This window comes from Schistocerca cancellata, chromosome 4 (assembly GCF_023864275.1).
Source record: "Schistocerca cancellata isolate TAMUIC-IGC-003103 chromosome 4, iqSchCanc2.1, whole genome shotgun sequence".
NCBI classification, from domain to species: domain Eukaryota; kingdom Metazoa; phylum Arthropoda; class Insecta; order Orthoptera; family Acrididae; genus Schistocerca; species Schistocerca cancellata.
In genome coordinates, this window is record NC_064629.1 from 725,900,534 (window position 1) to 725,923,681 (window position 23,148).

Genomic DNA, 23,148 nt, shown 5'->3' on the forward strand with positions numbered 1-23,148 from the left:
AGAGCTACCAGCCACATGCATAGCCACCAACTTCAGGAAATCTAAGTAAGGTGACCACCTGTGAAGGGAGACTGTCAGAGACGCAAATCCTCCATGGACAATAGTCACCAAGATGTCAGGAAATCTCATTGATGTCATCACTGATGACCAGCCTATCCAGGCACCTGCAGATTCAGGAACTTCTTTTCTTGTAATGTCAGGCAATTATCACAGTAGCTAAAGAAGATGAAAGCAATTGCGCTGAAGGTCACAAATGGGAAATATGTCCAGCTAAAAATAAATGTAAATGTCATGCGACTAGGGCCTCCCGTCGGGTAGACCATTCGCCAGGTGCAAGTCTTTTGATTTGACGCCACTTCAGTGACTTGCATGTCGATGAGGATGAAATGATGATGATTAGGACAACACCCAGTCCCTGAGCGGAGAAAATCTCTGACCCAGCCTGGAATCGAACCCAGGCCTTTAGGATTGACATTCTGTCACGCTGACCACTCTGCTACCAGGGGCAGACATATGTCCAGCTGACAGTAAAACATATTGCAAGAATAATTATCAATGACAGAACACAACCATTTAAATTTGTCACTCCAATAGAAAGTAGTCACAATGTTATTCTCAGATGGGACTTCTTGCAGGCACCATAAGCAGTCGTAGACTGTGGAGGATCAGAGCTCCAAACTGATGAAGGAATTCCAATAAGCACACGCAACAAAAATTGCTCTAGGATAAACAGCTAGCTGTTTATCCTAAAGACGTTATCCAGCCATCATCAATTAGACAAGTGGTCATTTGAGATGCTCAGTTAAACTGTGAAGCTTTTGTCAATTGCACAAAGCTACTCAGGCTCACAAAAGAAAGTGACAATTATAAGCAAGGTTAGGTGGTCTTGGAAAACTGTGAATCACCAGTTGCCACAAGCAGCTAGAACTCATCTCTAAAGGTATGTGTGAAGGGACAGCCAAATCAATCCATGAAGGACAGCTTAGTGTCATCAACAAAGAATCATTCTCTGCCACCATTAGAGATAATGCAGGGGGAGAAAGCTTCAATCAAACTGCCCATAGGAAATAGCCTGACTGAGGAACAATGTTGGTGAGTGATAGCCATTCTGTGTAAATTTTCAGATGCTCTCAAATCCAGAGTGCAGAAAAGGTAGACCAAGCCATCCAAGGTATGACACTTTATCAGCACTGGGGATCATACACCAATTAGCCAGTGGTCATATAGAGTGCTGCCTGCTGAATGAATAATACAGGAACAAGTGTAGAAGATGCTAAAAGATGACATCATTAAATCTCCAGAGGGCTACTAGTCTTCTCCTGTGGTCCTTGTGAAAAAGAAGCATAGCACATGACATTTCTGAATCGACTATGACAACTAAACAAAATGAAGAAGAAAGAAATCTATTCATTGTCACGCATTGATGACACCCTAGACTGCTTGAAAGAAGCAAAATATTTCCAAACTATGGACATGCAGGCAGGCTATAGAACTGACATTGATGAGGCTGACTCAGAAAAGACTGTCTTTATAATTTATGACAGACTCTGTGAGTTTAAGGTTATACAATTTGAAATGTGCAATGCTCCAACCACCTATGAATGTATGGTGGACATCCTCTTTAATACCTTAATTGGAAAATATGTCTTTGCTATCTAGACAACATTGTTGTTTTTTCAAGAAATTTGAAGAACATCTAAGCTGCCTGCCAACCATGTCAAAGTGCACTCAGGCTGCAGGCCTCTGTACGAATCCAAAAATATGTCTCCTAACTTCCTAACTGCCCAAGAAATAAAAATCTTGGGGAAGCAAGAGAACGGCGGTGGAGGTTTTCTGACTCTTCAGCACACTCATGATGTGAGAAGTTTCCTCGGTATGTACTCATAGTACTAGCAGTTCATAACTGATTTGCATAATAAGACACATCACTTGTAAGAGCTATTGAAGGTAGATGCCAAATTTGCTTGGAACAATGTATGAGAAACATCTTTCATTGTCCTTAAGAAGGTGCTAACACCTTCTCCAGTCCTAGCATTGTATGACAAGAACACCAAGATGGAACTTGACATTGGCACTAGCAGTTGTGAATAGGTGCAGTTCTAGTGCAAATTCAGGAAGGTGCTGAAAAAATGATAGTTAACATTTCCAGATTACCCTTAAAATCCAAAATGATTTTACAATTGAGAAAGAGTACCATGCAGTTGTGTGGGGTAACAACAAGTTGCAGCTCTATTTATTTGGTAAACCATTCATCTTTGTGATGCACACCTTTCTCTAGGCAGGTTGACTAACCTAAATGATCCATCAGTTTGTCAGGTGAGATGGACACTGAGGCTTCAGTGTATACAGTGGTATACAAAGATGGATGCAAACACAAGATCATGACTGCCTTTCAAGGAATCCTTTGCTGGAACACAGAAGTGTGGATGGAATCTCAGTCATCACTGGATTAAATGGTACTGCTGCCCAACAGAGGGAAGATCCAGCTGTGCTGAAAACCACAGAAGCCTTGAAAAAGGAGGAACCAACCAAAGGAGAATTCCAATTAATAAACAGAGCATTGTATAAGAGGAAATATGATCTGTTGGGGCAGAAATTGTTGCTCATCATCCCAGCTTCTACAGCCAGCTATCCTGAAGCATTTCAATGTTACTCCAACATCTCACAGAATGCTTTAATAAGATGTTGGCTGGTACACTCTTGGTGTATCTTGGTGTCAGATAGAGAGGTAGGGATACAGTACTTCCTGTATTGACATTAACATACACCACAGCAAAGCAAGACACTACATGATTCACACCATTCTTTCTGCTCCATGGTTGTGAAGCCGAAATGACAATGGATACACTGTGCCTGTTTTAACCAGGTAATACTGAGGATGAATATGTGAAACACCTTATCATCAGCACCAAAGAAGCAAGGCAGATAGCTGGTTTAAGGAACCTAGGCATGTAGGAGGAAGACTGAGAGTACTATAATGTAAAGCACCAGCCAGTGAGATGCAGCCCATGAGACTGGGTATGGATTTTTACACCAGTGCAGAAAGTAAGACTTCCACAAAAGTTACTAAAGTGCTACTTTTGGCCATATCGTATCCTTCATTGCTCGTTGGATGCCACATATGAAGTCAAGGATTATGATTCTTCATCAAGACGACAAAAGGACACAGACATTATTCACGTCCTCTGCATAGAGACCCAGTTGAGACTCACTAAGCTTCTATGGAATGGGCTACCTTCTATGCTCACAGTAGTGAAGACAATATAACAGCATGACTAGAACACAAGGACCCACCAGTGCCACTACATAGAGAACCATTGACAAGATTTAGGCCAAGAGCACTATAGTTGGCTCCAATGACAACATCTGAAACAGTGGGTTGCTGTTTCTCCAGGAGACTGATCAATGCTATGAGCTGTGGTGCATGAAGTGTGAAATAATAGTTACCATTGCTGGTTTATGTGCTGCAGTTCACCAATTCAAGCCTGTTACTTAATATTTATCTTTTCTTGAAGTATGTTGTGTTTGTAATGTTTGTATATTATGGAATATTTAATCGTTGCATAAAGAGCAGCATTCTGAAGTATTTGATGTTTGTATGAAGAGATGCAATCTTCATCCAGGAGTGCAGTTCTGTTCTGACTGTATGTTGGTTTCAGTTATAAATGTGCTTTCAGTGTTAAGTGTTGTACTTCATTGATGACCTGCCTGCAGATTTGGACCCAATTGTGATTTGAGATAAAAATATTTATTTGCAGTGAACTGGGTACTTTACTTGTGATACTTAACTCGTTTTTATTTGTTTCCTGTCTCTAGTTTCTCTTGTCATTTTTTCTCTGCACTTACATTCAAATGCAGAATAAATAATCCAGTCTTTTAACTTCACACTATCTACGCTGTTTTTTGAAATCCTAGCAGATACTGGACACCACGCAGAGTGGGTAACCTATATTCACCAAACCCAGGTGAAGATGGGAATTCAAATACACACAGGCCTACATCTGGCTGGAGCTGGTGTCGTTTGCCCTGGGCTCGAGGCAATACAACCAACCAAAATACCAGGTAATTTCTGTTATGTAAGGCATCAAAATAAATAATTCAGGTTTTCGGGTTGTAAAATTCCTGCTTTAATAAAGTAAAATTATATATGTGTGCTAAAGTATTTTCAGTCACTGGTGATTTTGAAAATATATTTCACTGAGAACAAATAGGATTTCTCTTTTTAAACTGATCTGTCACTGTTAGATCAACAAATAAACTCATTTCTATGAAAGAGAACATCATCCGTAAAGTAGCAAGTGAAGCTCTGTGGTCTTCAGGTTGTTATATGTTGTTTTGAGGGGGGTTGGGGTTGTTGGGGGAAGGAGACCAAACAGCGAGTTCATCAGTCTCATTGGAGTAGGAAAGGACAGGGAAGGATTTCAGCCATGCCCTTTCAAAGGAACCATCCTGGCATTTGCCTGGAGTGATTCAGGGAAATCATAAAAACCTAAATCAGGCTGGCCGGACGCGGGGTTGAACCTTCGTCCTCCCAGATGCGGGTCCAGTGTGCTAACCATTGCGCCACCCCACTTGGTTTGTAGTTTTGAAAATCCCGTTCTGCAGAGTAACACTTATTTTGGAATTCTACTAATCTGGTATGAGCACAAAAAATGTTTGCTCGTAGTCCTTCTCATGTCCACACTGAAATTATTAAATAGAAAAACCCTTTCAGCAGCATCCATTCATAATTGCAGTAGCATAGGCAACTTACAATTCAATTATTGATTATCTAACAATAGAAGTACTTGATTACATCTCAACAACAGTGATATAAGTAGAATAATTCACAACCATTCATTTTTACATATCTTTTGTATGTAAAATGTTAGAATAATCCAAACGTGAGATTTTTCTGAAGTAACAGAACATTTCATATGGTATTAATAAGAGAATGATAAAAATTCATTTGGCTTAAATATAATTCATTTAACTCTGTTTTTATTTAAATTTTCAGAGAAAGCAGTCAAAATTACCGGAATACCACTAGCAGTCCAGACAGTCAATATGGTTTCAGCAGCCGTCCAAATCCAGACATGCATAACAACCAGGGAGAGAGGAGAGTTGGTGTTGCATCTGTGCAAGTGGAGAGTTATGGCCCAGGTTACTACATGTGGGGACCACCACCGCCATACTCAAACCATAGTAGTCCAGCTCATCGTGAACCTATCCTTGGTGTGCTCCCACATTCTAGTTCTATGAGCCCACCATGTGTCAGTCATGTTCACAGACACTGTCATGTACAAGGCCAGTTTCTTGGAGAGCAGAACTGCTTTGGCAATTCACAGCTCCAGGCAGCAGGCTCCAATGACACAAATGTGGAAGAAGTTAGGAAAAATGTGCTTACTGAAAATTATACAAATGCAGATGAATCAAAATTACCTGCTTCAGCTGACAGTAGCAGTGAAAATACTAAAAATTCATCAGTTAGTAGAGAAAGAGTAAGTAACACACTCCCAGTACGAAAAGCAAAGAAGAGGATAGATATTTCATCTGTGAAATCAGTTGCTAACATACCATTTTCTGTTGATCAAAAGAAACAGCACACATCTCCAACTCATGTTGTTGCTATTAATACAACATCCAGTTTCCCACGAAACAGTATACAAGTATTATTTGCTCAACAACGTCAGATAACAGAAGCATACCGCAGTCAAAGTATGTCTGAAAAAATAGCATTAAATGATTTTAATGTTGCTGATAAATTGGCTCCACATCGTTTGGAAACGACTGATGGTCATTCAGAGCCAGAGGATGATGGAAGACTGCCAAATCACTGCTCACCACAAATGCGAGGTGTGGCAAGTTCAGCTTTTACTGTACATGAAGCTCCACATGGAAATGGAAATGAACCAACTGAATCTGAGGTTTATTTTGCTGATGTTTCTTCTTGCTGTAATGTGTCTGTTCACAATGATGGGCCAGATTCATCTTTCTATGATGAAGCTTCAGCTCCACAGAAACAAAATGTTACAACTTCTTCAGCAGAAGAGCCTATTGTTCCCAAACCAGAAGTATTACACCAAGTATCACAGTGTTTTGCCACATCAGATAAAAGTCATCATCTTAATATGAAGCAAACAGGCATACAGCAAAGAAGCAGTGTCACAACAAAGCATGTTAATTTAAAAAATACTTCAGAAAATGAATTGGCGTTATCAGAAAGTGCTAATCAATATCATAACAAGTGCAAGCATGAAATTATTGATTCTGAATGTAAAAATGCAACAGCTGATATTTTTAATCACCAGAAGCATACTTTATCAAACAGTTGCTTTCATTTTATATTAACAAGACAGAGGAGCCTGTCAAAAGATAATTTGTCAGTGGGCAAGCAGGAAGCATCACATCATAATAATTTATTGTGCAATAAGCAATATATTGAACCAAAATCTCATGATGAATATGACACATCACAAAATATCCAACAGTCAGCCATGTCACTTTCAGACTGTGAAGCTGGTGTTACTTCTCATGTACCAGATAATAATGAAAATTGTTATACATGTCAGGTAACACACTCTCTGCCACAATGTGACAATTTTGTAGCAACAACCAATTACAGTCACAATTCAGTATACTGTAACAATGATGTTGTCATAGGAGATACAATTACAAGCCCAGAGCCCTCATCAGTTCTAAGAATACCCAACGATGAAGTATTAGTGAGCAACAAGAACAACCAGGATGAAACTCCTTGCATCTCAGCAGTGCTGCAGCTGAGTAAACTTCACATACATCAGCAAAGGAACAGTATTCATAAAGCTAACAGTGAGCCTCTAGACAGCTTTCCCTTACTACAAAGAAATAAACATTTTCTGGCTCCTGATGCACAGTATGAAACAATCCCTGAACAGCCACTGCAAATAGCCAAACCCCAGCTTTTACACACTCATAGGCATCACAAAAATTTTATTACAGTACATGACACCTTTAATGGAAATAATGTGGTAAACGCTACAGGGAGACTTAATGCATCCCACTGCACAAACTTTAACTCCCCATCATCATCATCTCCTAGTGACAGATGTTTAAATTTTTTGGTCCCTACAGTGACTAATGTGGATAGCTCCATGAGACTGTCAAATAATCCAAACAACATCAACAGTAGTAGGAGCTTCATAGAAGGATTGTATCAAGCAAATGCCAGTACTGAGGAAGAATCTGAGTCACAGACACAGCAAACTTCGACCTGCTACAGTGATGCTACTTTGGACTCTGGATGCCATAGTGGATCTGAATTTGCTGCCAGTCACCAGAGTGGCAGCACAAGAGGAAGAAACCATAGTTCTAGATCAGAATGTGGAGGAGAAGTAATGGGTGTTATCACAGTTCGTTCAGTTAATGTATAAAAGTACAAGAAGAGGAGCAGCTGTTTGGGTCAAAAACATCCAGCTGAATAAATTGTATATAAGACTAAAATGCAGATTTCTTTCAGTCATGAAATGATTCTTCCTAGCACATCAAAACTGAGATACAGATTCTAAAACTGTAACATACTCTATATTTCTGTGAGTCAGCTCAGTTTTTGTTCAGTGTATCATTTGTTGTTACATATCACATTGATATTTTTGCTGCAGCTGTGTTGTTTCTATGTTGAAGCAAATAGGAGGATAATTGAGATGCCATTTTAAGTACAAAAATGCAAAAAAAAAAAAAAAAAAAAAAAATCTACACATGTTAAAAATTGTGTATTACATACTGTGTAAAAATGAGTATTTTTTAATGTTTTAAACAAAAGAATTTCTTATTGTTACCTCTATTTTGTTATTTACATGTGATTTTTTTTTTCATTCCCGTCATTGTAGTGTAGGAAGAAACAAACCTACATTAATCTGGTGAGTACATTTAGTAGAAGATCTATCAGTTATGTCTTGACTTGAGTTTTTCAGCAATGGGTCTTCAAATATATGAAACACTACCTAACACAAATTTATGTGACAATGTTTATCCTGCACTTATTCATAAATTATGACTATAGAAGTCTGTCAGAAGTTATGTATATCTGTAAAGATTCATGATATTTTTAGTGTTGTAAAAAACACTGAAAGTTGTCAAAGTTCTTAATGACAAAAATAATACTAGCAAATGCCAACTAAGACTGTTCTCTCATCTAAGTTCTTATACTGTATTACCAATCCCTGTAACACTTATGAGCAGTCAGATTTGTCTGATTTTACATGACATAACAGATTTTTTGTGGAGCAGCCAGACAACAACAGTGACTGTGAGAAAATGCAATGAATAGTAGATTGTTGTCTCTAGCTGGACAAACACATAAAAAATTGTCAGGTTTGAAATGAAAGGGCTTGCAGAATAGCAATAAATAATAAATAAAAAAATAAAGAGCCAAGCTAATATAGGCCTGCAATTAAATATGAGAACATCACAATGTATCAAGGAGCTTAATAAATAGACTAAATGAACATTTAAATAATTGTAGGATTAGTGGGATGTATAGTGATTGTTGCTATGGTGAGTACTAAGAATAATAAAACAGTACAGTAAGAGGATTAGGGTTTAAAATCCTACTGACAATGATCTTGTCAGAGATGGAGGACAAGCTTAGCTTAGGCAAGGATTGGTAAGTAAATCTGGATGTGCAAATGAAGATTTAATTGCCATCCTCCAAAATATGAGTCCAGTGTCTTATCACTGAACCTCCTCACTTAATGAAACAGTACAGGGGAATGGCTGAAGGTCTACAGGCAAGGCAACAAACATGAATGTGAACTAAGATGTAGTAGAAAAGCACCAAGGATTATCTGAAGCTGGTGTGGCATGAGGAGAGAGGATGAGGTGGATATAGGAGATGGGATAGAGGCAAGTATAGAACAGGGGCTAGTGGAGACTGAGTTCAGGAGGATGATGGGAATGCAACTTACGCTAAGCAATATATTTCACAATTTGATGTTCCAGTTGATCCTTGGGCACTGTATAGTGGTAGCCATTCATATGGGTAAATGGTCAAGAAATTAGCTTTTCATATCAATCAAGAGTTTGAAAAGCTAAGCAAATAACCTACAAATGTCTTGTGTTACTGTGAACTTCATTGAAAATGGCAAGTATTTATCTTACACACTAACAGTGAAGCAGAAATATATAATTTTGGCAATTGAAAACTGATCTTACAAGGTCTGTTCAAAAAATTCTGGGACTTTGTCCACAAAATTTTTCTGCACTTACCTTTTAGTTATTGTGCATGGTCTCCTTTGAAATACTCTCCTCCACAATTGGTACACCACTCCCAATGCCATTTTCACTTTTAGAAGCGGTCTTTGTACGCCTCTTGCTGGATCATGTGAAGCGCCATCTGCATAGGGTTTTCTGCTTTGGAAATAGAAAAAAACATCTGCAGAGACCAGGTCTGGAGAATATGTAGTATGAGGCAGCAGCATGATTTTTTTTTATTTTTTATTTTTTTTATGCAATAGTCATGCACCAACATGGATGAATGTGCAGGTGCATTATCATGATGGAAGAGTCATGAACTGTCTTGCCATATTTCAGGCCATGTCCTTTTCACATTTTCTTGTAGGTATCACAACACCTCCCAATAGTATCATTGATTAACAGTTTGTCCTTGTGGCATGAACTCGTGATGAACCAATCCTTCAAAGTCAAAGAAAACTAGCCTGAATAAGGGTCATCTTTAACTTCTGTCTGGCCATTTTTAAACTGTGTGAACCAATCCTATCACCAAGTGTGGCTTAAACACTCATCAATGTAGGCTTCCTGCATGCATCGTTTGGGGTGTCTTTGTAAAAGTTTAATTGAGTTTCACGGAAAATTTATTGCAGATGCATTGCTCCTCGAACTCTGCCATCTCGAAATTCGCAAACTGTGTGACACAACATTCTGCTCAATACAGCACTGCATGATAACTGACTTACAACAATGAAACTTCTGGTGGTTACACATCAAATACAGGTGTGTGCAGGGATGCCAACCGCATTTTGCTCCAACACGCCACTGGAGCGAAATTACGAATGTTCTGAAATTTTTTTAACAGACCTCGTGCTTAGCAGTGACAAATTTGAAAAGTACAGTGAACACAGAAAACTTTAACACATGGAGGAAGGTCACACACTTACTTGTTCAATTGTGGTAAAAAGCAATATTCAATACTTGGTTGACATTGTTGACTGAGTTCAGGGTGCTCAACATTATGAAAGTTATGAACTTCTGTTCAGTTCTTGCTGAGGAAACAGTATGCAAGCATATCCACTGCAAATTTCCTGGACAATTTGCAATCTATCTGGCATTTGAACTTGTAGTAAGTATTTGCTAGAAGGTATATACAGGGTGTTACAAAAAGGTACGGCCAAACTTTCAGGAAACATTCCTCAAACACAAAGAAAGAAAATATGTTATGTGGACATGTCTCCAGAAACACTTACTTTCCATGTTAGAGCTCATTTTATTACTTCTCTTCAAATCACATTAATCATGGAATGAAAACACACAGCAACAGAATGTACCAGGGTGACTTCAAACACTTTGTTACAGGAAATGTTCAAAATGTTCTCCATTAGCGAGGATACATGCATCCACCCTCCGTCACATGGAATCCCTGATGCGCTGATGCAGCCCTGGAGAATGGCGTATTGTATCACAGCCATCCACAATACGAGCACGAAGAGTCTCTACATTTGGTACCGGGGTTGTGTAGACAAGATCTTTCAAATGCCCCCATAAATGAAAGTCAAGAGGGTTGTGGTCAGGAGAGCGTGGAGGCCATGGAATTGGTCCGCCTCTACCAATCCATCGGTCACCGAATCTGTTGTTGAGAAGCGTACGAACACTTCGACTGAAATGTGCAGGAGCTCCATCGTGCGTGAACCACATGTCGTGTCGTACTTGTAAAGGCACATGTTCTAGCGGCACAAGTAGAGTATCCTGTATGAAATCATGATAATGTGCTCCATTGAGCATAGGTGGAATGAAACTAAAATGAGCTCTAACATGGAAATTAAGCGTTTCCGGACACATGTCCACATAACATCTTTTCTTTATTTGTGTGTGAGGAATGTTTTCTGAAAGTTTGGCAGTACCTTTTTGTAACACCCTGTATACATTCTCATTAGTGGCCTTGCTGCAGTGGTAATACTGGTTCCTGTCACGTCACTGAAGTTAACTGCTGTTGGGTTTGACTAGCACTTGGATGGGTGACCAGCCAGGTCTGCTGAGCGCTGTTGGTGAGAGGGGTGCAGTCAGCCCCTGTGAGCCAGTTGAGGTGTTGCTTGATTAAGAGAAAGCAGCTCTGGTCATTAAAACTGAAAATGGCCAGGAAAATGGTTTGCTGAACACATGCTCCTCCAGATCCACATCCAGTGATGTCTATTGGCCTAGGATGGCATGGCAGTAGGTTTGTACCATGGGGCCTTCTGAGACCTGTTTGCACAGAAAGAGAGAGAGATGTAGACATTCTCAGAGGATTTCTATAAAACTATTCCAAACATGGTCATTGATTAGTAAATTTAGTGGTTTTTCTATCATATTCAACAGTGACAAAGTTCAGAACATGGTGAAGACAGCGTAGCTATTTATGTTTGTAAGCACTGAAGTATCAGTGGTGATGCACAAGTTTGGCTCAGAACAGCAGAACTATGGAAAGCACGCTACCAACATGAGTGGTAGTTGATAGCAAAAAGGCAGAAGCTAAATGGTCATAACAGAAGTTGAGAATCCAAAGTGAAATCCATAATGTGAACAAATGAGAGCCAAGCTATATACATATATCTTAATTTTACATATTTACAGCTTCATACACAAGGACTTAAGTGTGTATCAGAGGCTTGAAGCAGCCTTCTTTCTGTGTGCAAAGTGTCATAAGCCCCACATATCATGCTTAGTTAGTTAGTTAGTTAGTAACATGTTCCATAGATCATTTAGACAATTCTTTTACCATAATTATGTGGAAAAAGTCAGTTTACACTTTACAAGATATGCATACACAATTAGTGTTAAATTTAATCTACACATTATTTTCTTGTCTTACGACTACACTTAAAAATATTATATGTGGACACAGGAGACACATGCACGCACGCACACACACACACACACACACACACACACACACACACACACACACACACACACAGTGCGGGATTTTTGACTGTACACACTTGTACCTCTGAAGAAAAAAATCAGAACTGTAGATTTTGAACTGTGGTACAAAAGAACTTTCACTGTGGTTGAAGTGATATAAAACATATGTTGTACTCACCTTTTTAAAATGCTCAGAAAAGCACTAAAATAGCGTTTTAGGAAGTATAAAATAAAAAACAGAACCTTGGAAGATCTCAGTATCGCAACCCTCCCCCTTCCCCCCCCAAATCAAGCATTATTTGTGTTGAAACCCTGTAGGGCCACACAAAGCATTTTGTCTCATTTGTTGTCCACTATGTCCCTTGTTTCTTTGGAACTTCATTCTCTGACCTAACATTCAACTTACATATCTTACCTCTGTATATGTTTCTGTCTTCAATATCTATAGTATTGATTTGCACTTTTTCTAGTGATGTTTAACTTCTGTGATCCTTGGTATTGTTGACTTGACCCCATGTATGTAAGCCAGAATTCTGTTGGTGAATCTTGTTGGTGGTAGCCTGCTAATGTGCCTGTAGAACTTTAACCTTCTTTTTCTGACATCTGCTGCTACTGCTAGGTTTGACATCTTCTCTGTGGTTTTCCTAGAATGTAATCTGTACCCCTCTTCTGTCAGCTTTGGGATGAGAATTTTCCTCCTGATTTTGCGTTCTTCCTTCAGTATGCTTCCCACATAATTTTTCATAAGGGAAATCACTTCCATACAGTATTTCAGGCTTGATGACTGTGTTGCAGTGTGTGACCTTTGTTTGAATAGACACGCATTTCTTTTACATATGTCTCACACTCTGCAGTTAGCTCTCTTAATATTTTTAGTCAAGTTTTCTGTGAGATCTTTTCTCCTCCTGTAGATTTGAGAATTTCATATAGATATTTGAAATGTGTAACTCTGTTTATCTTGCCATACTTTGCATCTAATTTTTGTATGTTTAATTTTGAGTAGAAGAATTCAGACTTCTGAAAAGAGATTTGTAAGCCAACTTTTTCTGGACATTCTTTTCATATTTCTATTTGTTTGGTTGCTATTGCTTCATAATTCAAGAGTATGAAGTTCCATCAGTGACACATGCATGTTTGTTTTTTAGAATTTTTGTATTTCTCTTAATTTCTGTGAAGGATGTTGGTGCTACTTCTAGCTGCTTAAAGTTTTGTGGAATGATATTTTTAATATATTCTCTTGCTTCTTAAAGTAAACCATTTAATCCTATTTTTGCTGCTACATTTAAAAAAGTGACTGTTACAAGTGCTTGCTACTTTTGAATTATCAGTTACAACATTATCATTTAGTGTAATTGTTATGGTATCTTGTACACTGACTGGCTGTTCTGCCTCCCATTTGACAATATCCCACATAGTTTTAACCTTATTATCTACTTTGTTAATTCCTATCAGGACACAGGTTTCTTGACGTTTTAATGACTTTCTTTAAAATATTATAATATTTTTCCCTAGTATGCAGGTAATGTCAGATTTTGACTTATTTTGGCCTTTATATAAATTTCCCTCTTCCCTTTACATGAGTTTTTAGTTCCCTTAGTTATCCTTGGATTGCATGGTTTCTTTTATGAATCTTCTGGTAACGTTTTAGAAAAGCAACTTTCAAATATTTACACAAATTTACTGTGGAATAAATTGAATTTATCATTAGCATCTCTTATATGTATACCCTATCCCATACCACCTCTTTTAACTTACTCTTAAAAGATTGTACAGTTCTCATAAATAAGCCTCACTGCTTTTTATGAACCTGCCTCAGATTTTTAAGTTGCTGTATTGTTTAGTTCCATTACATCAGCATCATGATCAGATAGTATATTAATAAATGGGTACACATTAACTGTTTCAATCTGAGCACTGTCTACAAAAATGTTATCAATCAGTTTCCTATTATCTTGTTGAAAACTAGTTGGAAAATTGACTACTGGAATTAGATTGAAACACCCTAATAATAATTCCGGTTCATTTTTCTGGTCTACATCTTTTGAGAAATCTGCAGTGCAATCATCACAAACTACTAACTGGTACTTCTTGTCTGACAGGTAGCTCGACAATGCATCTAGATTTCATATAAACAGCTGAAAGTTTCCTAGAGGGGATCTCTAGACTGTTACAATTACCAGAGAGATATTCTGCAATAGCAAATCACAAGCACGTGCTTCTACATTCTGATCAACACAAAAATTATTTGTTTCAAGATTTTCGACTTTGTGTCCAACTTTAACATATGTTGCAGCTCCTCCTTTTTTTATAATAACTCTACACAAAAAGGATGTTAGTCTATAAATGCTGATATTGAACTTCTCCATCCCTGTGAATACTTGGTGTTCAGAGAATTTAGAATTTTTGACATCTTGTAGGCATACAAGAAGCTCATGAACCTTGTTTTCCAACTCCCTAATATTCTGATCAAACAAATTAATTTTCTTTTTCTGGAAACTTTAACAAATATTATGGCCCAGTTCTGCTCAAATTTCTTTCAGTACTGTCTGTCTGTGGCCAGAATCTGACCTAAGAAATGTGCCCCTTTGACTCCAGTTATAACAGGGATTTTGTCTTGAGTGCCCCACAAAAGAACATTTGAAAGTCTTTAGCTTTGAAACAAATAATATTTCTTGCCATCTCATCTAAGTAGATATAACTGTCATGTGATATTAAATCACTCCTCCCTTAAATTAGAACATAGGATTGATGTTGCCTGGGGTTTTGCCAGGACCACTGGGGAATGGTATGGCTGACACAGACCCTCAGCCTCATGATCTAGTGGGAATTCAGTGTCTGGACAGGTCAGCTGCAGTGAGGATGGTGGTGGTACAGCTGGTCAGTCTACACAGATTGTGCTGCATTGCTAGGGCTTGTTTCCATCAGAGTGAGTAGTTAGAGTTGCTATGATGACAGATCAGGAACTACCTTCATTGGTGAGTATCTCTACTCTGTATAGGCCTTAGAAAACATTCCTGATTGCATGGCCCTATGGTGTAATGCCACTATGGCCAGTGCAGAGACTAGGGTGAGGATAGGGGCAAGGCTGACCCATGCTAGCTAGTGGGACTGGAGCTGGGGTCATAATATGGGTTTCCAAGTCTTTTACAGTCCTAAACAGGAGTGGGGTTTGTATCAAAGCTGTTTTGTTGTTAGATCAGCTGATCATATTCAGCGGCCATCTCAAAAACATGGCACTTACTGTGGCCAATGATTATGCCTTGTCCCCAGATGGGATTCCAACTGAAGATGCAGGCCCATTTGCAGGATGTGTTTGACCACCCCTGCTGAATGCCTTTTTTGTGGAGTTTGTTCAGAGAGTAAGCAGTTGGGGCCAAACATGATATAAATTACGATTATGACATATCATTATTGTACTCAGGTCACTACAAAACATATTTTGAGCTGCCCTCCCCCCCCCCCTTCCCCTCCCCCCTCCCCACACACACACGCCAAATATAGATATATATCATAGTAGTTAATTTTGGCCAAAAAAAGTCTGCAATTTTTTCACATTTTGTAGCACTGACGGATTTTTAGTGGTGTCTGTGTGCTCCACCCTGGGGATAAGCCCATTCTTACTCAAAAGATGTCCTAGGTACTTTATGTTTACCTTTAAGAAGCTTCATTTGTTGAGATGGCAACACAATCAATTTTGTGTGAAGTGCATATTCTTGCAATAATAATCTACCAGAGCTGCTTCTTTTGTGTTTTATTGACTGCTACTGGTTTTGAGCAATGGTTCCTTATCAAGCAGTGCTTTATACAAATTTAAATGTTATTTTTCAGATATGATCTACTTTTGTTTTGTCACATTTGTGCATGGTTACAAGCACAAATATGCCAAAACAAAAGCAGATAATATTTGAAAAATAGAATTTTAGTTTGTATAATGTAATGTCTGAGAATGAGCCAACTCTCAAAACCAGTAGCAGTGAACAAAATATAAAAAGCAGCTCTGGTGGATTAATGTTGCAATAGTACACATTTCATACAATTTTTTGAAGTTGCAGAACACCATGCATGAGAAATATACCATCTACTTTCTGGTAGGTGGGCAAACAAGACTTATGGATTTTCCATGTATTGTTCTAAAGTAGGCCATGTTACAATCATATCTTCAAGGTAATTAACATGGTTTAGGCAACAGTGAATCAATTCTTTGGGAAATCTCTGAAAAATCATTTTACATTTCAGAAGGCATATTCAACACCTGTTTTTACCTTGTTTCTGTGTCCAAGGCAATCTGTAAATATATGTCAGTGAGATCAGTCTCCAAAAATTCTGGCCTTCATATAACTTCATCAGCAGGTCTTCAAGTCACAAAATCAGATGCTCATCTTTACTAAACTGAGTTAGTTAGTTAGCTCATTTTAACAATTCTTTTATAGGAATGAATGTGGAATGAGTCAGTTTACAGGGTGTGTGTACATTATCAGTTTTAACATTAATGAACATATTATTTGTCAGACCTTCTCATGCAACTACAATAAATATAAGGATTGTAGTGGGGGATACAAATGGTCAACTTCAGTTTATTAGGAGAATTTTAGGAAAGTGTGGGTCACCAGTAAAGAAGACTGCATATAAACATTAGTGTGACCCCTTCCTGAGTACTGCTTGAGTATTTAGGATCTCCACCAGGTCAGATTAAAGGAAAACATTGAAGCAATTGAGAGACATACTGCTAGATGTGTTACCTGTAGGTTCGATAAACATGCAAGTGTTGCACAGATGCTTTGATAATTCAAACGGGATTCCCTGGAGGGAAGGTGACATTGTTTTTGAGGAATGCTGTTGACAAAATTTGAAGCTGACTACAGAATGATTCTATTACCGCCAACATAAATTTTGCATTAGGACCACAAAGATGTGATAAGAGAAATTAGGGCTTTTATGGAGGCGTATAGACAGTGGATTTTCCCTTCACTCTATTCATGAGTGAAACAAGAAAGGAACTTCCTAGTAGTCATACAGGATACCTTCCATGATGCACCATATGATGGCATGTGGAATACATATGTAAATGTAGATGTAGATGTAAAAAAAAAAAGAAAAGTTTTTCCTTATCTTTTTTTTCCCCCCTTGTTGCTGCCCTAAAATCTCCATCTATTCTAATAGACCCATACAGTTTTTTGATTATGACCATTTTTGTTATGGTACCTACTGACTGGTCAACATAAGTATAATGGAACTTAGCTCATGCAATCTACCTTAGTTTTAACTGTTCCCTGCATTGCAAATTGTACTGGACATGCATGCTAAGTATACAACTGTTTAGCTGATTTCAGTGGAATACTTGCTTAAAATTTTTTTTTGCACATCCTGCTCTGGGTGTAAACAATTATTAATATTCTGCGCAAGACTTTTCTAGGTTGCTAAATTGAATGGGAGATGGCTCTAATGATACTGATCATCAATTTAGTAAAAATGACCAACTCAAAATATTAGCTGTCACTAGCAAGTTAACTACATGAAGTATTTGTATTCTAGTAGCAAAATGCATAAATACTTTATGAGTCATTGTGGCCATTTTAATGCACTCAAAAACTGAAATTAGTCTTGACCACCATATGTAATTTATTCTGCCTTATGCATTTTGGCCTTACACCATTCTATAAGGCTCTACAAGAGAAATACATGAAAAGGTATCAGTAAAAATGCATTGGTACAATTACATAGAATGTACATTGTAAATATGGAGAAGCAAACACACAGTGAAAACCATTGATAAAGTACACATTGTAAAAAGCTAAGGAAGCTAAATCTCACAAAAATGCAGGGTGTCTCAAACGTTTTGGGTCAAACCAAAAGAGGTTATATTGGGTCCACAACTGATTATACTGAATTAGGGAACCAAGTCAGAAACATATTTTTATTGTATTATGGACATACACAGCACACATCATGTAACAACAATGCAGCTCATAGTGATTGTTGAAATTGACGAACACTGGTCTCAACAAATGCATGGTAATGGTGCATGAAGTTCTGCTGCACTATCTCAAAGATCCCTGGTGCCTGTTGGACCAGGAGGCAGGCATCTTGGACACTGGGAAGCAGGTCTTCAACCATTTCTGTAGGGGTTTCATACTCCAACACCTTGATGTAACATCAGAGGAGAAAGTTCAGAGGTGTGACATCTGGCAATCACACTGGCCATGGGACAGGACCTTCCCTCATAATCTAACGATGACTGTACATGTTAATGGCTGGGGCACCATTGTGTTGAAACTGCATCCTTTCATGGACAACAAGGGGTAAAGTCTCCAAGCAGTGGAAGCACATCTCACAGGAGCACATAATGTGGACCATTCAAATGGGAAGGCAGCAAATAATGTCATGTTAGGTGATCTTGGGGAATGTCCACCCATACAGTGACAGAGAGTCATTGCTGGTGGCCACCAGTATGGATGGTCTGGGGATTATCCTCACCCCAGAAATGGCTGTTGCGACTGTTAAAAACACCATCATGGGTGAATGAGGTCTCATCCATGAACAAACAAACTGTATGATGTTTGGCACTACAGTGGATAATCCATTCACAGACATGAATGCAGTGCTCAAAACCCATTGATCCCAGTGCTTGCACATGCTCTTTTTGATAGGAGTGTAATACCTGTTCCACCAGTACTCTCTACACTGTTTCCTTTGAAGTGTGCATTTCATTGGCAGGTTGATGGGTACTTATTGCTGGATGGTTGGCCACATGATCCAACACCATCTCCTCAAAGCCTGGAGTTTGGACGGCACTCTGTGCTGTGAAAAATCCTGTCTCTTGTAAGTTGGTATCCAAAGAGATAAACATCTTCCAGTTGGGATGGTGCCTGTTGGAAAAGCATTCTCTGTACATTTGAGCTGCTTTAAGGACACTACATCCTGCTGCACCATACACTAAATACATGTCTGCTAACTCTCGTGATGTATAACATTCCATTTTTGACTACATGTTATGCACTGCACACAGTAACACACCTCACCATGGGCACATCACAAGCTGTGTGATGCAATGGACAGCTGACATGAGGGATATGGTGTGTGTGCAGCACAGGTTAATGTGCTGGTGCAATGCATGCAGTTACCACATGACATATATGCTATGGGCTAAATTGAGTGCAGTATGTCTATCTGGTGATCAGGGGTGTATGCTGTTTATTATATGCTGCCTGTTCCAGTGTACAACAGACACCTGAGATACAAGAGCGCAACAGAACTGCATGGGCCATTGCAGTATGTGCATTGAGACTGGCAGTTGTCACTTTGAACAATAACTATGAGCTAAGTTGTTGTTATGTGTTGTACATTGTGTGTGTCCATAACACAATAAATATGCATTTGGTGCCATTGGCTTCCTATCTCAACACAATCAGTTGTGAACCCACTATCAACTGTTTGATTTGGAACCAAAAGGTTTGAGACAGAATGTATATACAATACTTTCATATGTAAAATGTAAAGTGAAGTTGTCAAACATGGATACAGAGTGTCTGGTCTACTTTACATGATGGCATTTGAGTGTAAACTGACTAACTGTACATGCCAAAGTATTGGGTAAAGAAGGTCACTAGAGGATGGTACTATTCAGCAGTTATGAAAGTCATATTGTTTTAAAATACAGAAATACTGATACAATCAATTCATATTATATAGTATTTATATACATTACATTTCATGTACTTTTATAATTTTTTTAACTGTGTGTTTGTGTCTTCCATTTTTGTGATAAACATTTTATGTAATTGTACCAATGTTTCTTCACTGATGCCTTTAAGAATGGCACAAGTCTGAAACATGTAAGGCAGAATAAAATAAACATGGTGGTCAAGTCTAATATCAATTTTTGAGTTAGTATTCTACCTACATGCTTACACCTTTCTTTTATATTGATCTAGCCCATTAGTGGAATTTCTTGACACTTGTAGGTGACTGTCTGTTGCTGAGATTGCAGTAGTGACAGGGAGCTGCTGCATCAGTATCCTAGTTAATCAGGGACACAGCTGCTTGTGTTACAGCTTGGAACTCTACCTCATATTTATTAACAATCACCTTGATCACTATGTTAGTTGGAGCTCTGTTGACTGATGATATTAATGTGGCAATGCACACAATCATGTTACACTGTTTTGTGTACACTACCTAACTATGCACATGTTGGCCAAGTGGCCAGACATGTGACAGATAAAGCACTCTGCATCCCATTTAGCCAATGACTTCTCTTGTGTTTGTTGTAGAAGTCAGGACATTACTACAGTAACTTATGAGTATCTGAAAGTGATAACATTGCATGAGCCATGTCTTTCATATGCTGCTTGTGCTGGAGACTGATGACACATTATAATTTATGCTCTTGTCTTTGAATATCTACCAATACTGTGGCTTAACATGATTTGCCAACTACCTTACTTTTTAATTTAGGCTTTTTCACAGGGATGCAGCAAAATTGTAGGCTTGTGTTGGTATCCCCTGACAATAATTATGACTTTTGCATGTCATCAGATGCGCTGCTAATTATCAGATTTGGCCACAAAAAGTTTGCTGAACAGAAGAAGTAATGTTGAACACTCATACTATTTGTAAAACTTCACAGAGAGGTGGTCTAATGTTTTTGGAGAGTAAGCACTCAACTTCATTAATAAAACACATTGCATGATTCACATGAAAAATTATTCTGTCTGAATAAAGCCTGAAGTTCAGTGACTCATGCTGTGTAAGATTTACCCAGTTACTTGATACACTGATTAAATTTTATAGTTGTGGCTATGCCATGAGTTTTCTTACTATACAGGCTAGAAAGTGTATCATAAGTTTCAGAAATTTATAGATTGCTAGGCTCAGCAAACAGCTGTAATTTTTTAATTAATTCATATATTTTACAACCTGAAGAAACAAAGGGTAAGAAATACTTCACAACTTACATGAATTTAGTTGATACAGATAAACTTCCCGCATTTCTTCTGCTTGGTAAAAATTGTCATCAGACACCTGTTGTGGTGATCCTGACATCAGTTTGTTGCAGAATTATGGAACATGTTTTATGTTCATGTATTACAACATGCCCAGAGAACAAAAATCTCCTCTATAAAAGTCATCATGTATTCCACAAAGGAGACCTTGAGAAGCTCAACTCCTTATTTTTATCCATAGATCCAGAACACCGTAGACAATAGTGTCCAGCTTGATTCAATGTTACTTGAGTTCAGGGAGGCATTTGATGCAGATCCGCACTGTTGTTTGGTGAACAGAATATGACATTATCACATACTGGACCAGGCATGTGGTGTATTTAGAACTTCCTTGCAGATACAACTCATCACATGATTCTTAATGGCACAAAACTGACACATGTAAAGGTAATTTCAGGAGCATCCAAAGAAGTGTGATAGGTCCATTCTGTATACGATATATGTAAATGATCAAGTGGTTAACATCAGAAGCTCAATGAGGTTGTTTGCAGACCATGAATTTGTCCACAGATAAGTACCAGATCCAGAAGACTACGGAAACGCAGGAAGACCTGCAGAGAATCAATGATCGATGCAGGGATTGACAGTTGGTCTTGTGAGAGTTTAAAACAGTGAAGATAGTCATTGTGCAAGACACAACTTGCCTGCATAACAGAGTTAAAAGAAAATTATCTTGTGTCATGTAGAATAATCACTGACCAGTATATGTGACCTTGGTCAGGCCTTATATACTGAGAAGAATAAGGCATTGTATGTAATAAAGCTAGTACCCCAATGAAGTGTGATAGGGCTGCTACTGTCTACAACATGTATTAATGATCTCATGGACAACATTATAGGCTCTGTGAGGCTATTCATAGATAATACTGTTATCTAAAGGAGGATTTCAATGTCATAAGACTGTAGCAAAATGCAGAAAGACCTGCAGAGAATTGACATTTGATGTAAGGCTGACAGTTGACACGAAACATAAATAAATGTAATGTATTGTGCATAAATAAATGAAGAAACCCACTACTGTTTGATTACACTATTAGGGAGAAATCACTAAAACATTAACTACTGTAAAATAGCTAGGGGTACCACCTGGAGTAACCTAATGTAGAATAACAACATAAAACAAATCACAGGAAAAGCAAATGCCAGGCTGGAATTCATTGGAAGAATTTTAAGGAAATGTAGAGGAAGGTGGGATAAAGTATCCAGGATGGAAAATGTGTTCATTGCATTTATATATATATATATATATATATATTTTTTTTTTTTTTTTTTTTTTTTTTTACCTGGACAGTGCTGACGTCTAAAAAGAAATGGTCAAACTAGTTCACTGTTGTCAGTGAGTTTGACACAGGAAGTTTGTTCCACTATGTTTTAGTAAAAACTTTCCTGATTTTCAGTTGTCTGATGTAACATACATAAGTTATACTAGTCTTGTTACCTCACTTATATTTACAGTAATACTTTTTTACCATATCAATGTTTCAACAAAGTCTTTTGGACTACAAATGTAGTTCCTTGTTGCCTTATTATATTTGACAGTTTCATCTGTAAACCACTAATGCCAGCATGGCATCTGATCAGGAAAAGTGGTCACATTACATGTCAGGAAAAGTGACCAAGTTGTTTACCCTGGCAAGTGGAATTGTATCAGATACTAGGACACCAAAAGGTCTAGAAAGTAAGTCCAAAAATAAGAACAACAAACATGGGATTGCGATGGAATTTTCCAGATCACCCTGCTAGGTAGGGGAAAGTGGTCTCTTCATTAGACTTCAGAAGCATATAACTCCTATATATTATTTTTATTTTCACTTACAAATATTTGGTATGATACCTTGTAATATTTACATTCAAAAAGGGTAGGCAGTAAGCTTCTATTGATAACCATAATTTTGTGAAAGTTTCCCATAGAGTAGCCACCTTACCCCACCTTCCCCTAATTCATTCTTAAAAGAAGTGGCTTAAAGACACTTGTTTGACCAATTCTTGAGTATTATTCTTCAGTCTGGAACCAGCTTGAATTAATAGAAAAGACAGAGAAGATCCAAAAAGA

At 38.1% G+C, this 23,148-nt stretch overlaps 1 protein-coding gene across 1 annotated transcript in view; it reads left to right on the top strand.

Moving 5' to 3' along the window:
* LOC126183790 (uncharacterized) overlaps window positions 1-8,268 on the top strand; it is a 50,258-nt gene extending 41,990 nt beyond the window's left edge. The window contains exons 6-7 of the mRNA XM_049926029.1: window positions 3,919-4,062; window positions 4,997-8,268. Coding sequence (XP_049781986.1) covers window positions 3,919-4,062; window positions 4,997-7,391 — 2,539 coding nt within the window. The 3' untranslated portion in view covers window positions 7,392-8,268. The remainder of the gene's footprint in view (window positions 1-3,918; window positions 4,063-4,996) is intronic.
* Window positions 8,269-23,148: the final 14,880 nt, after the last annotated feature.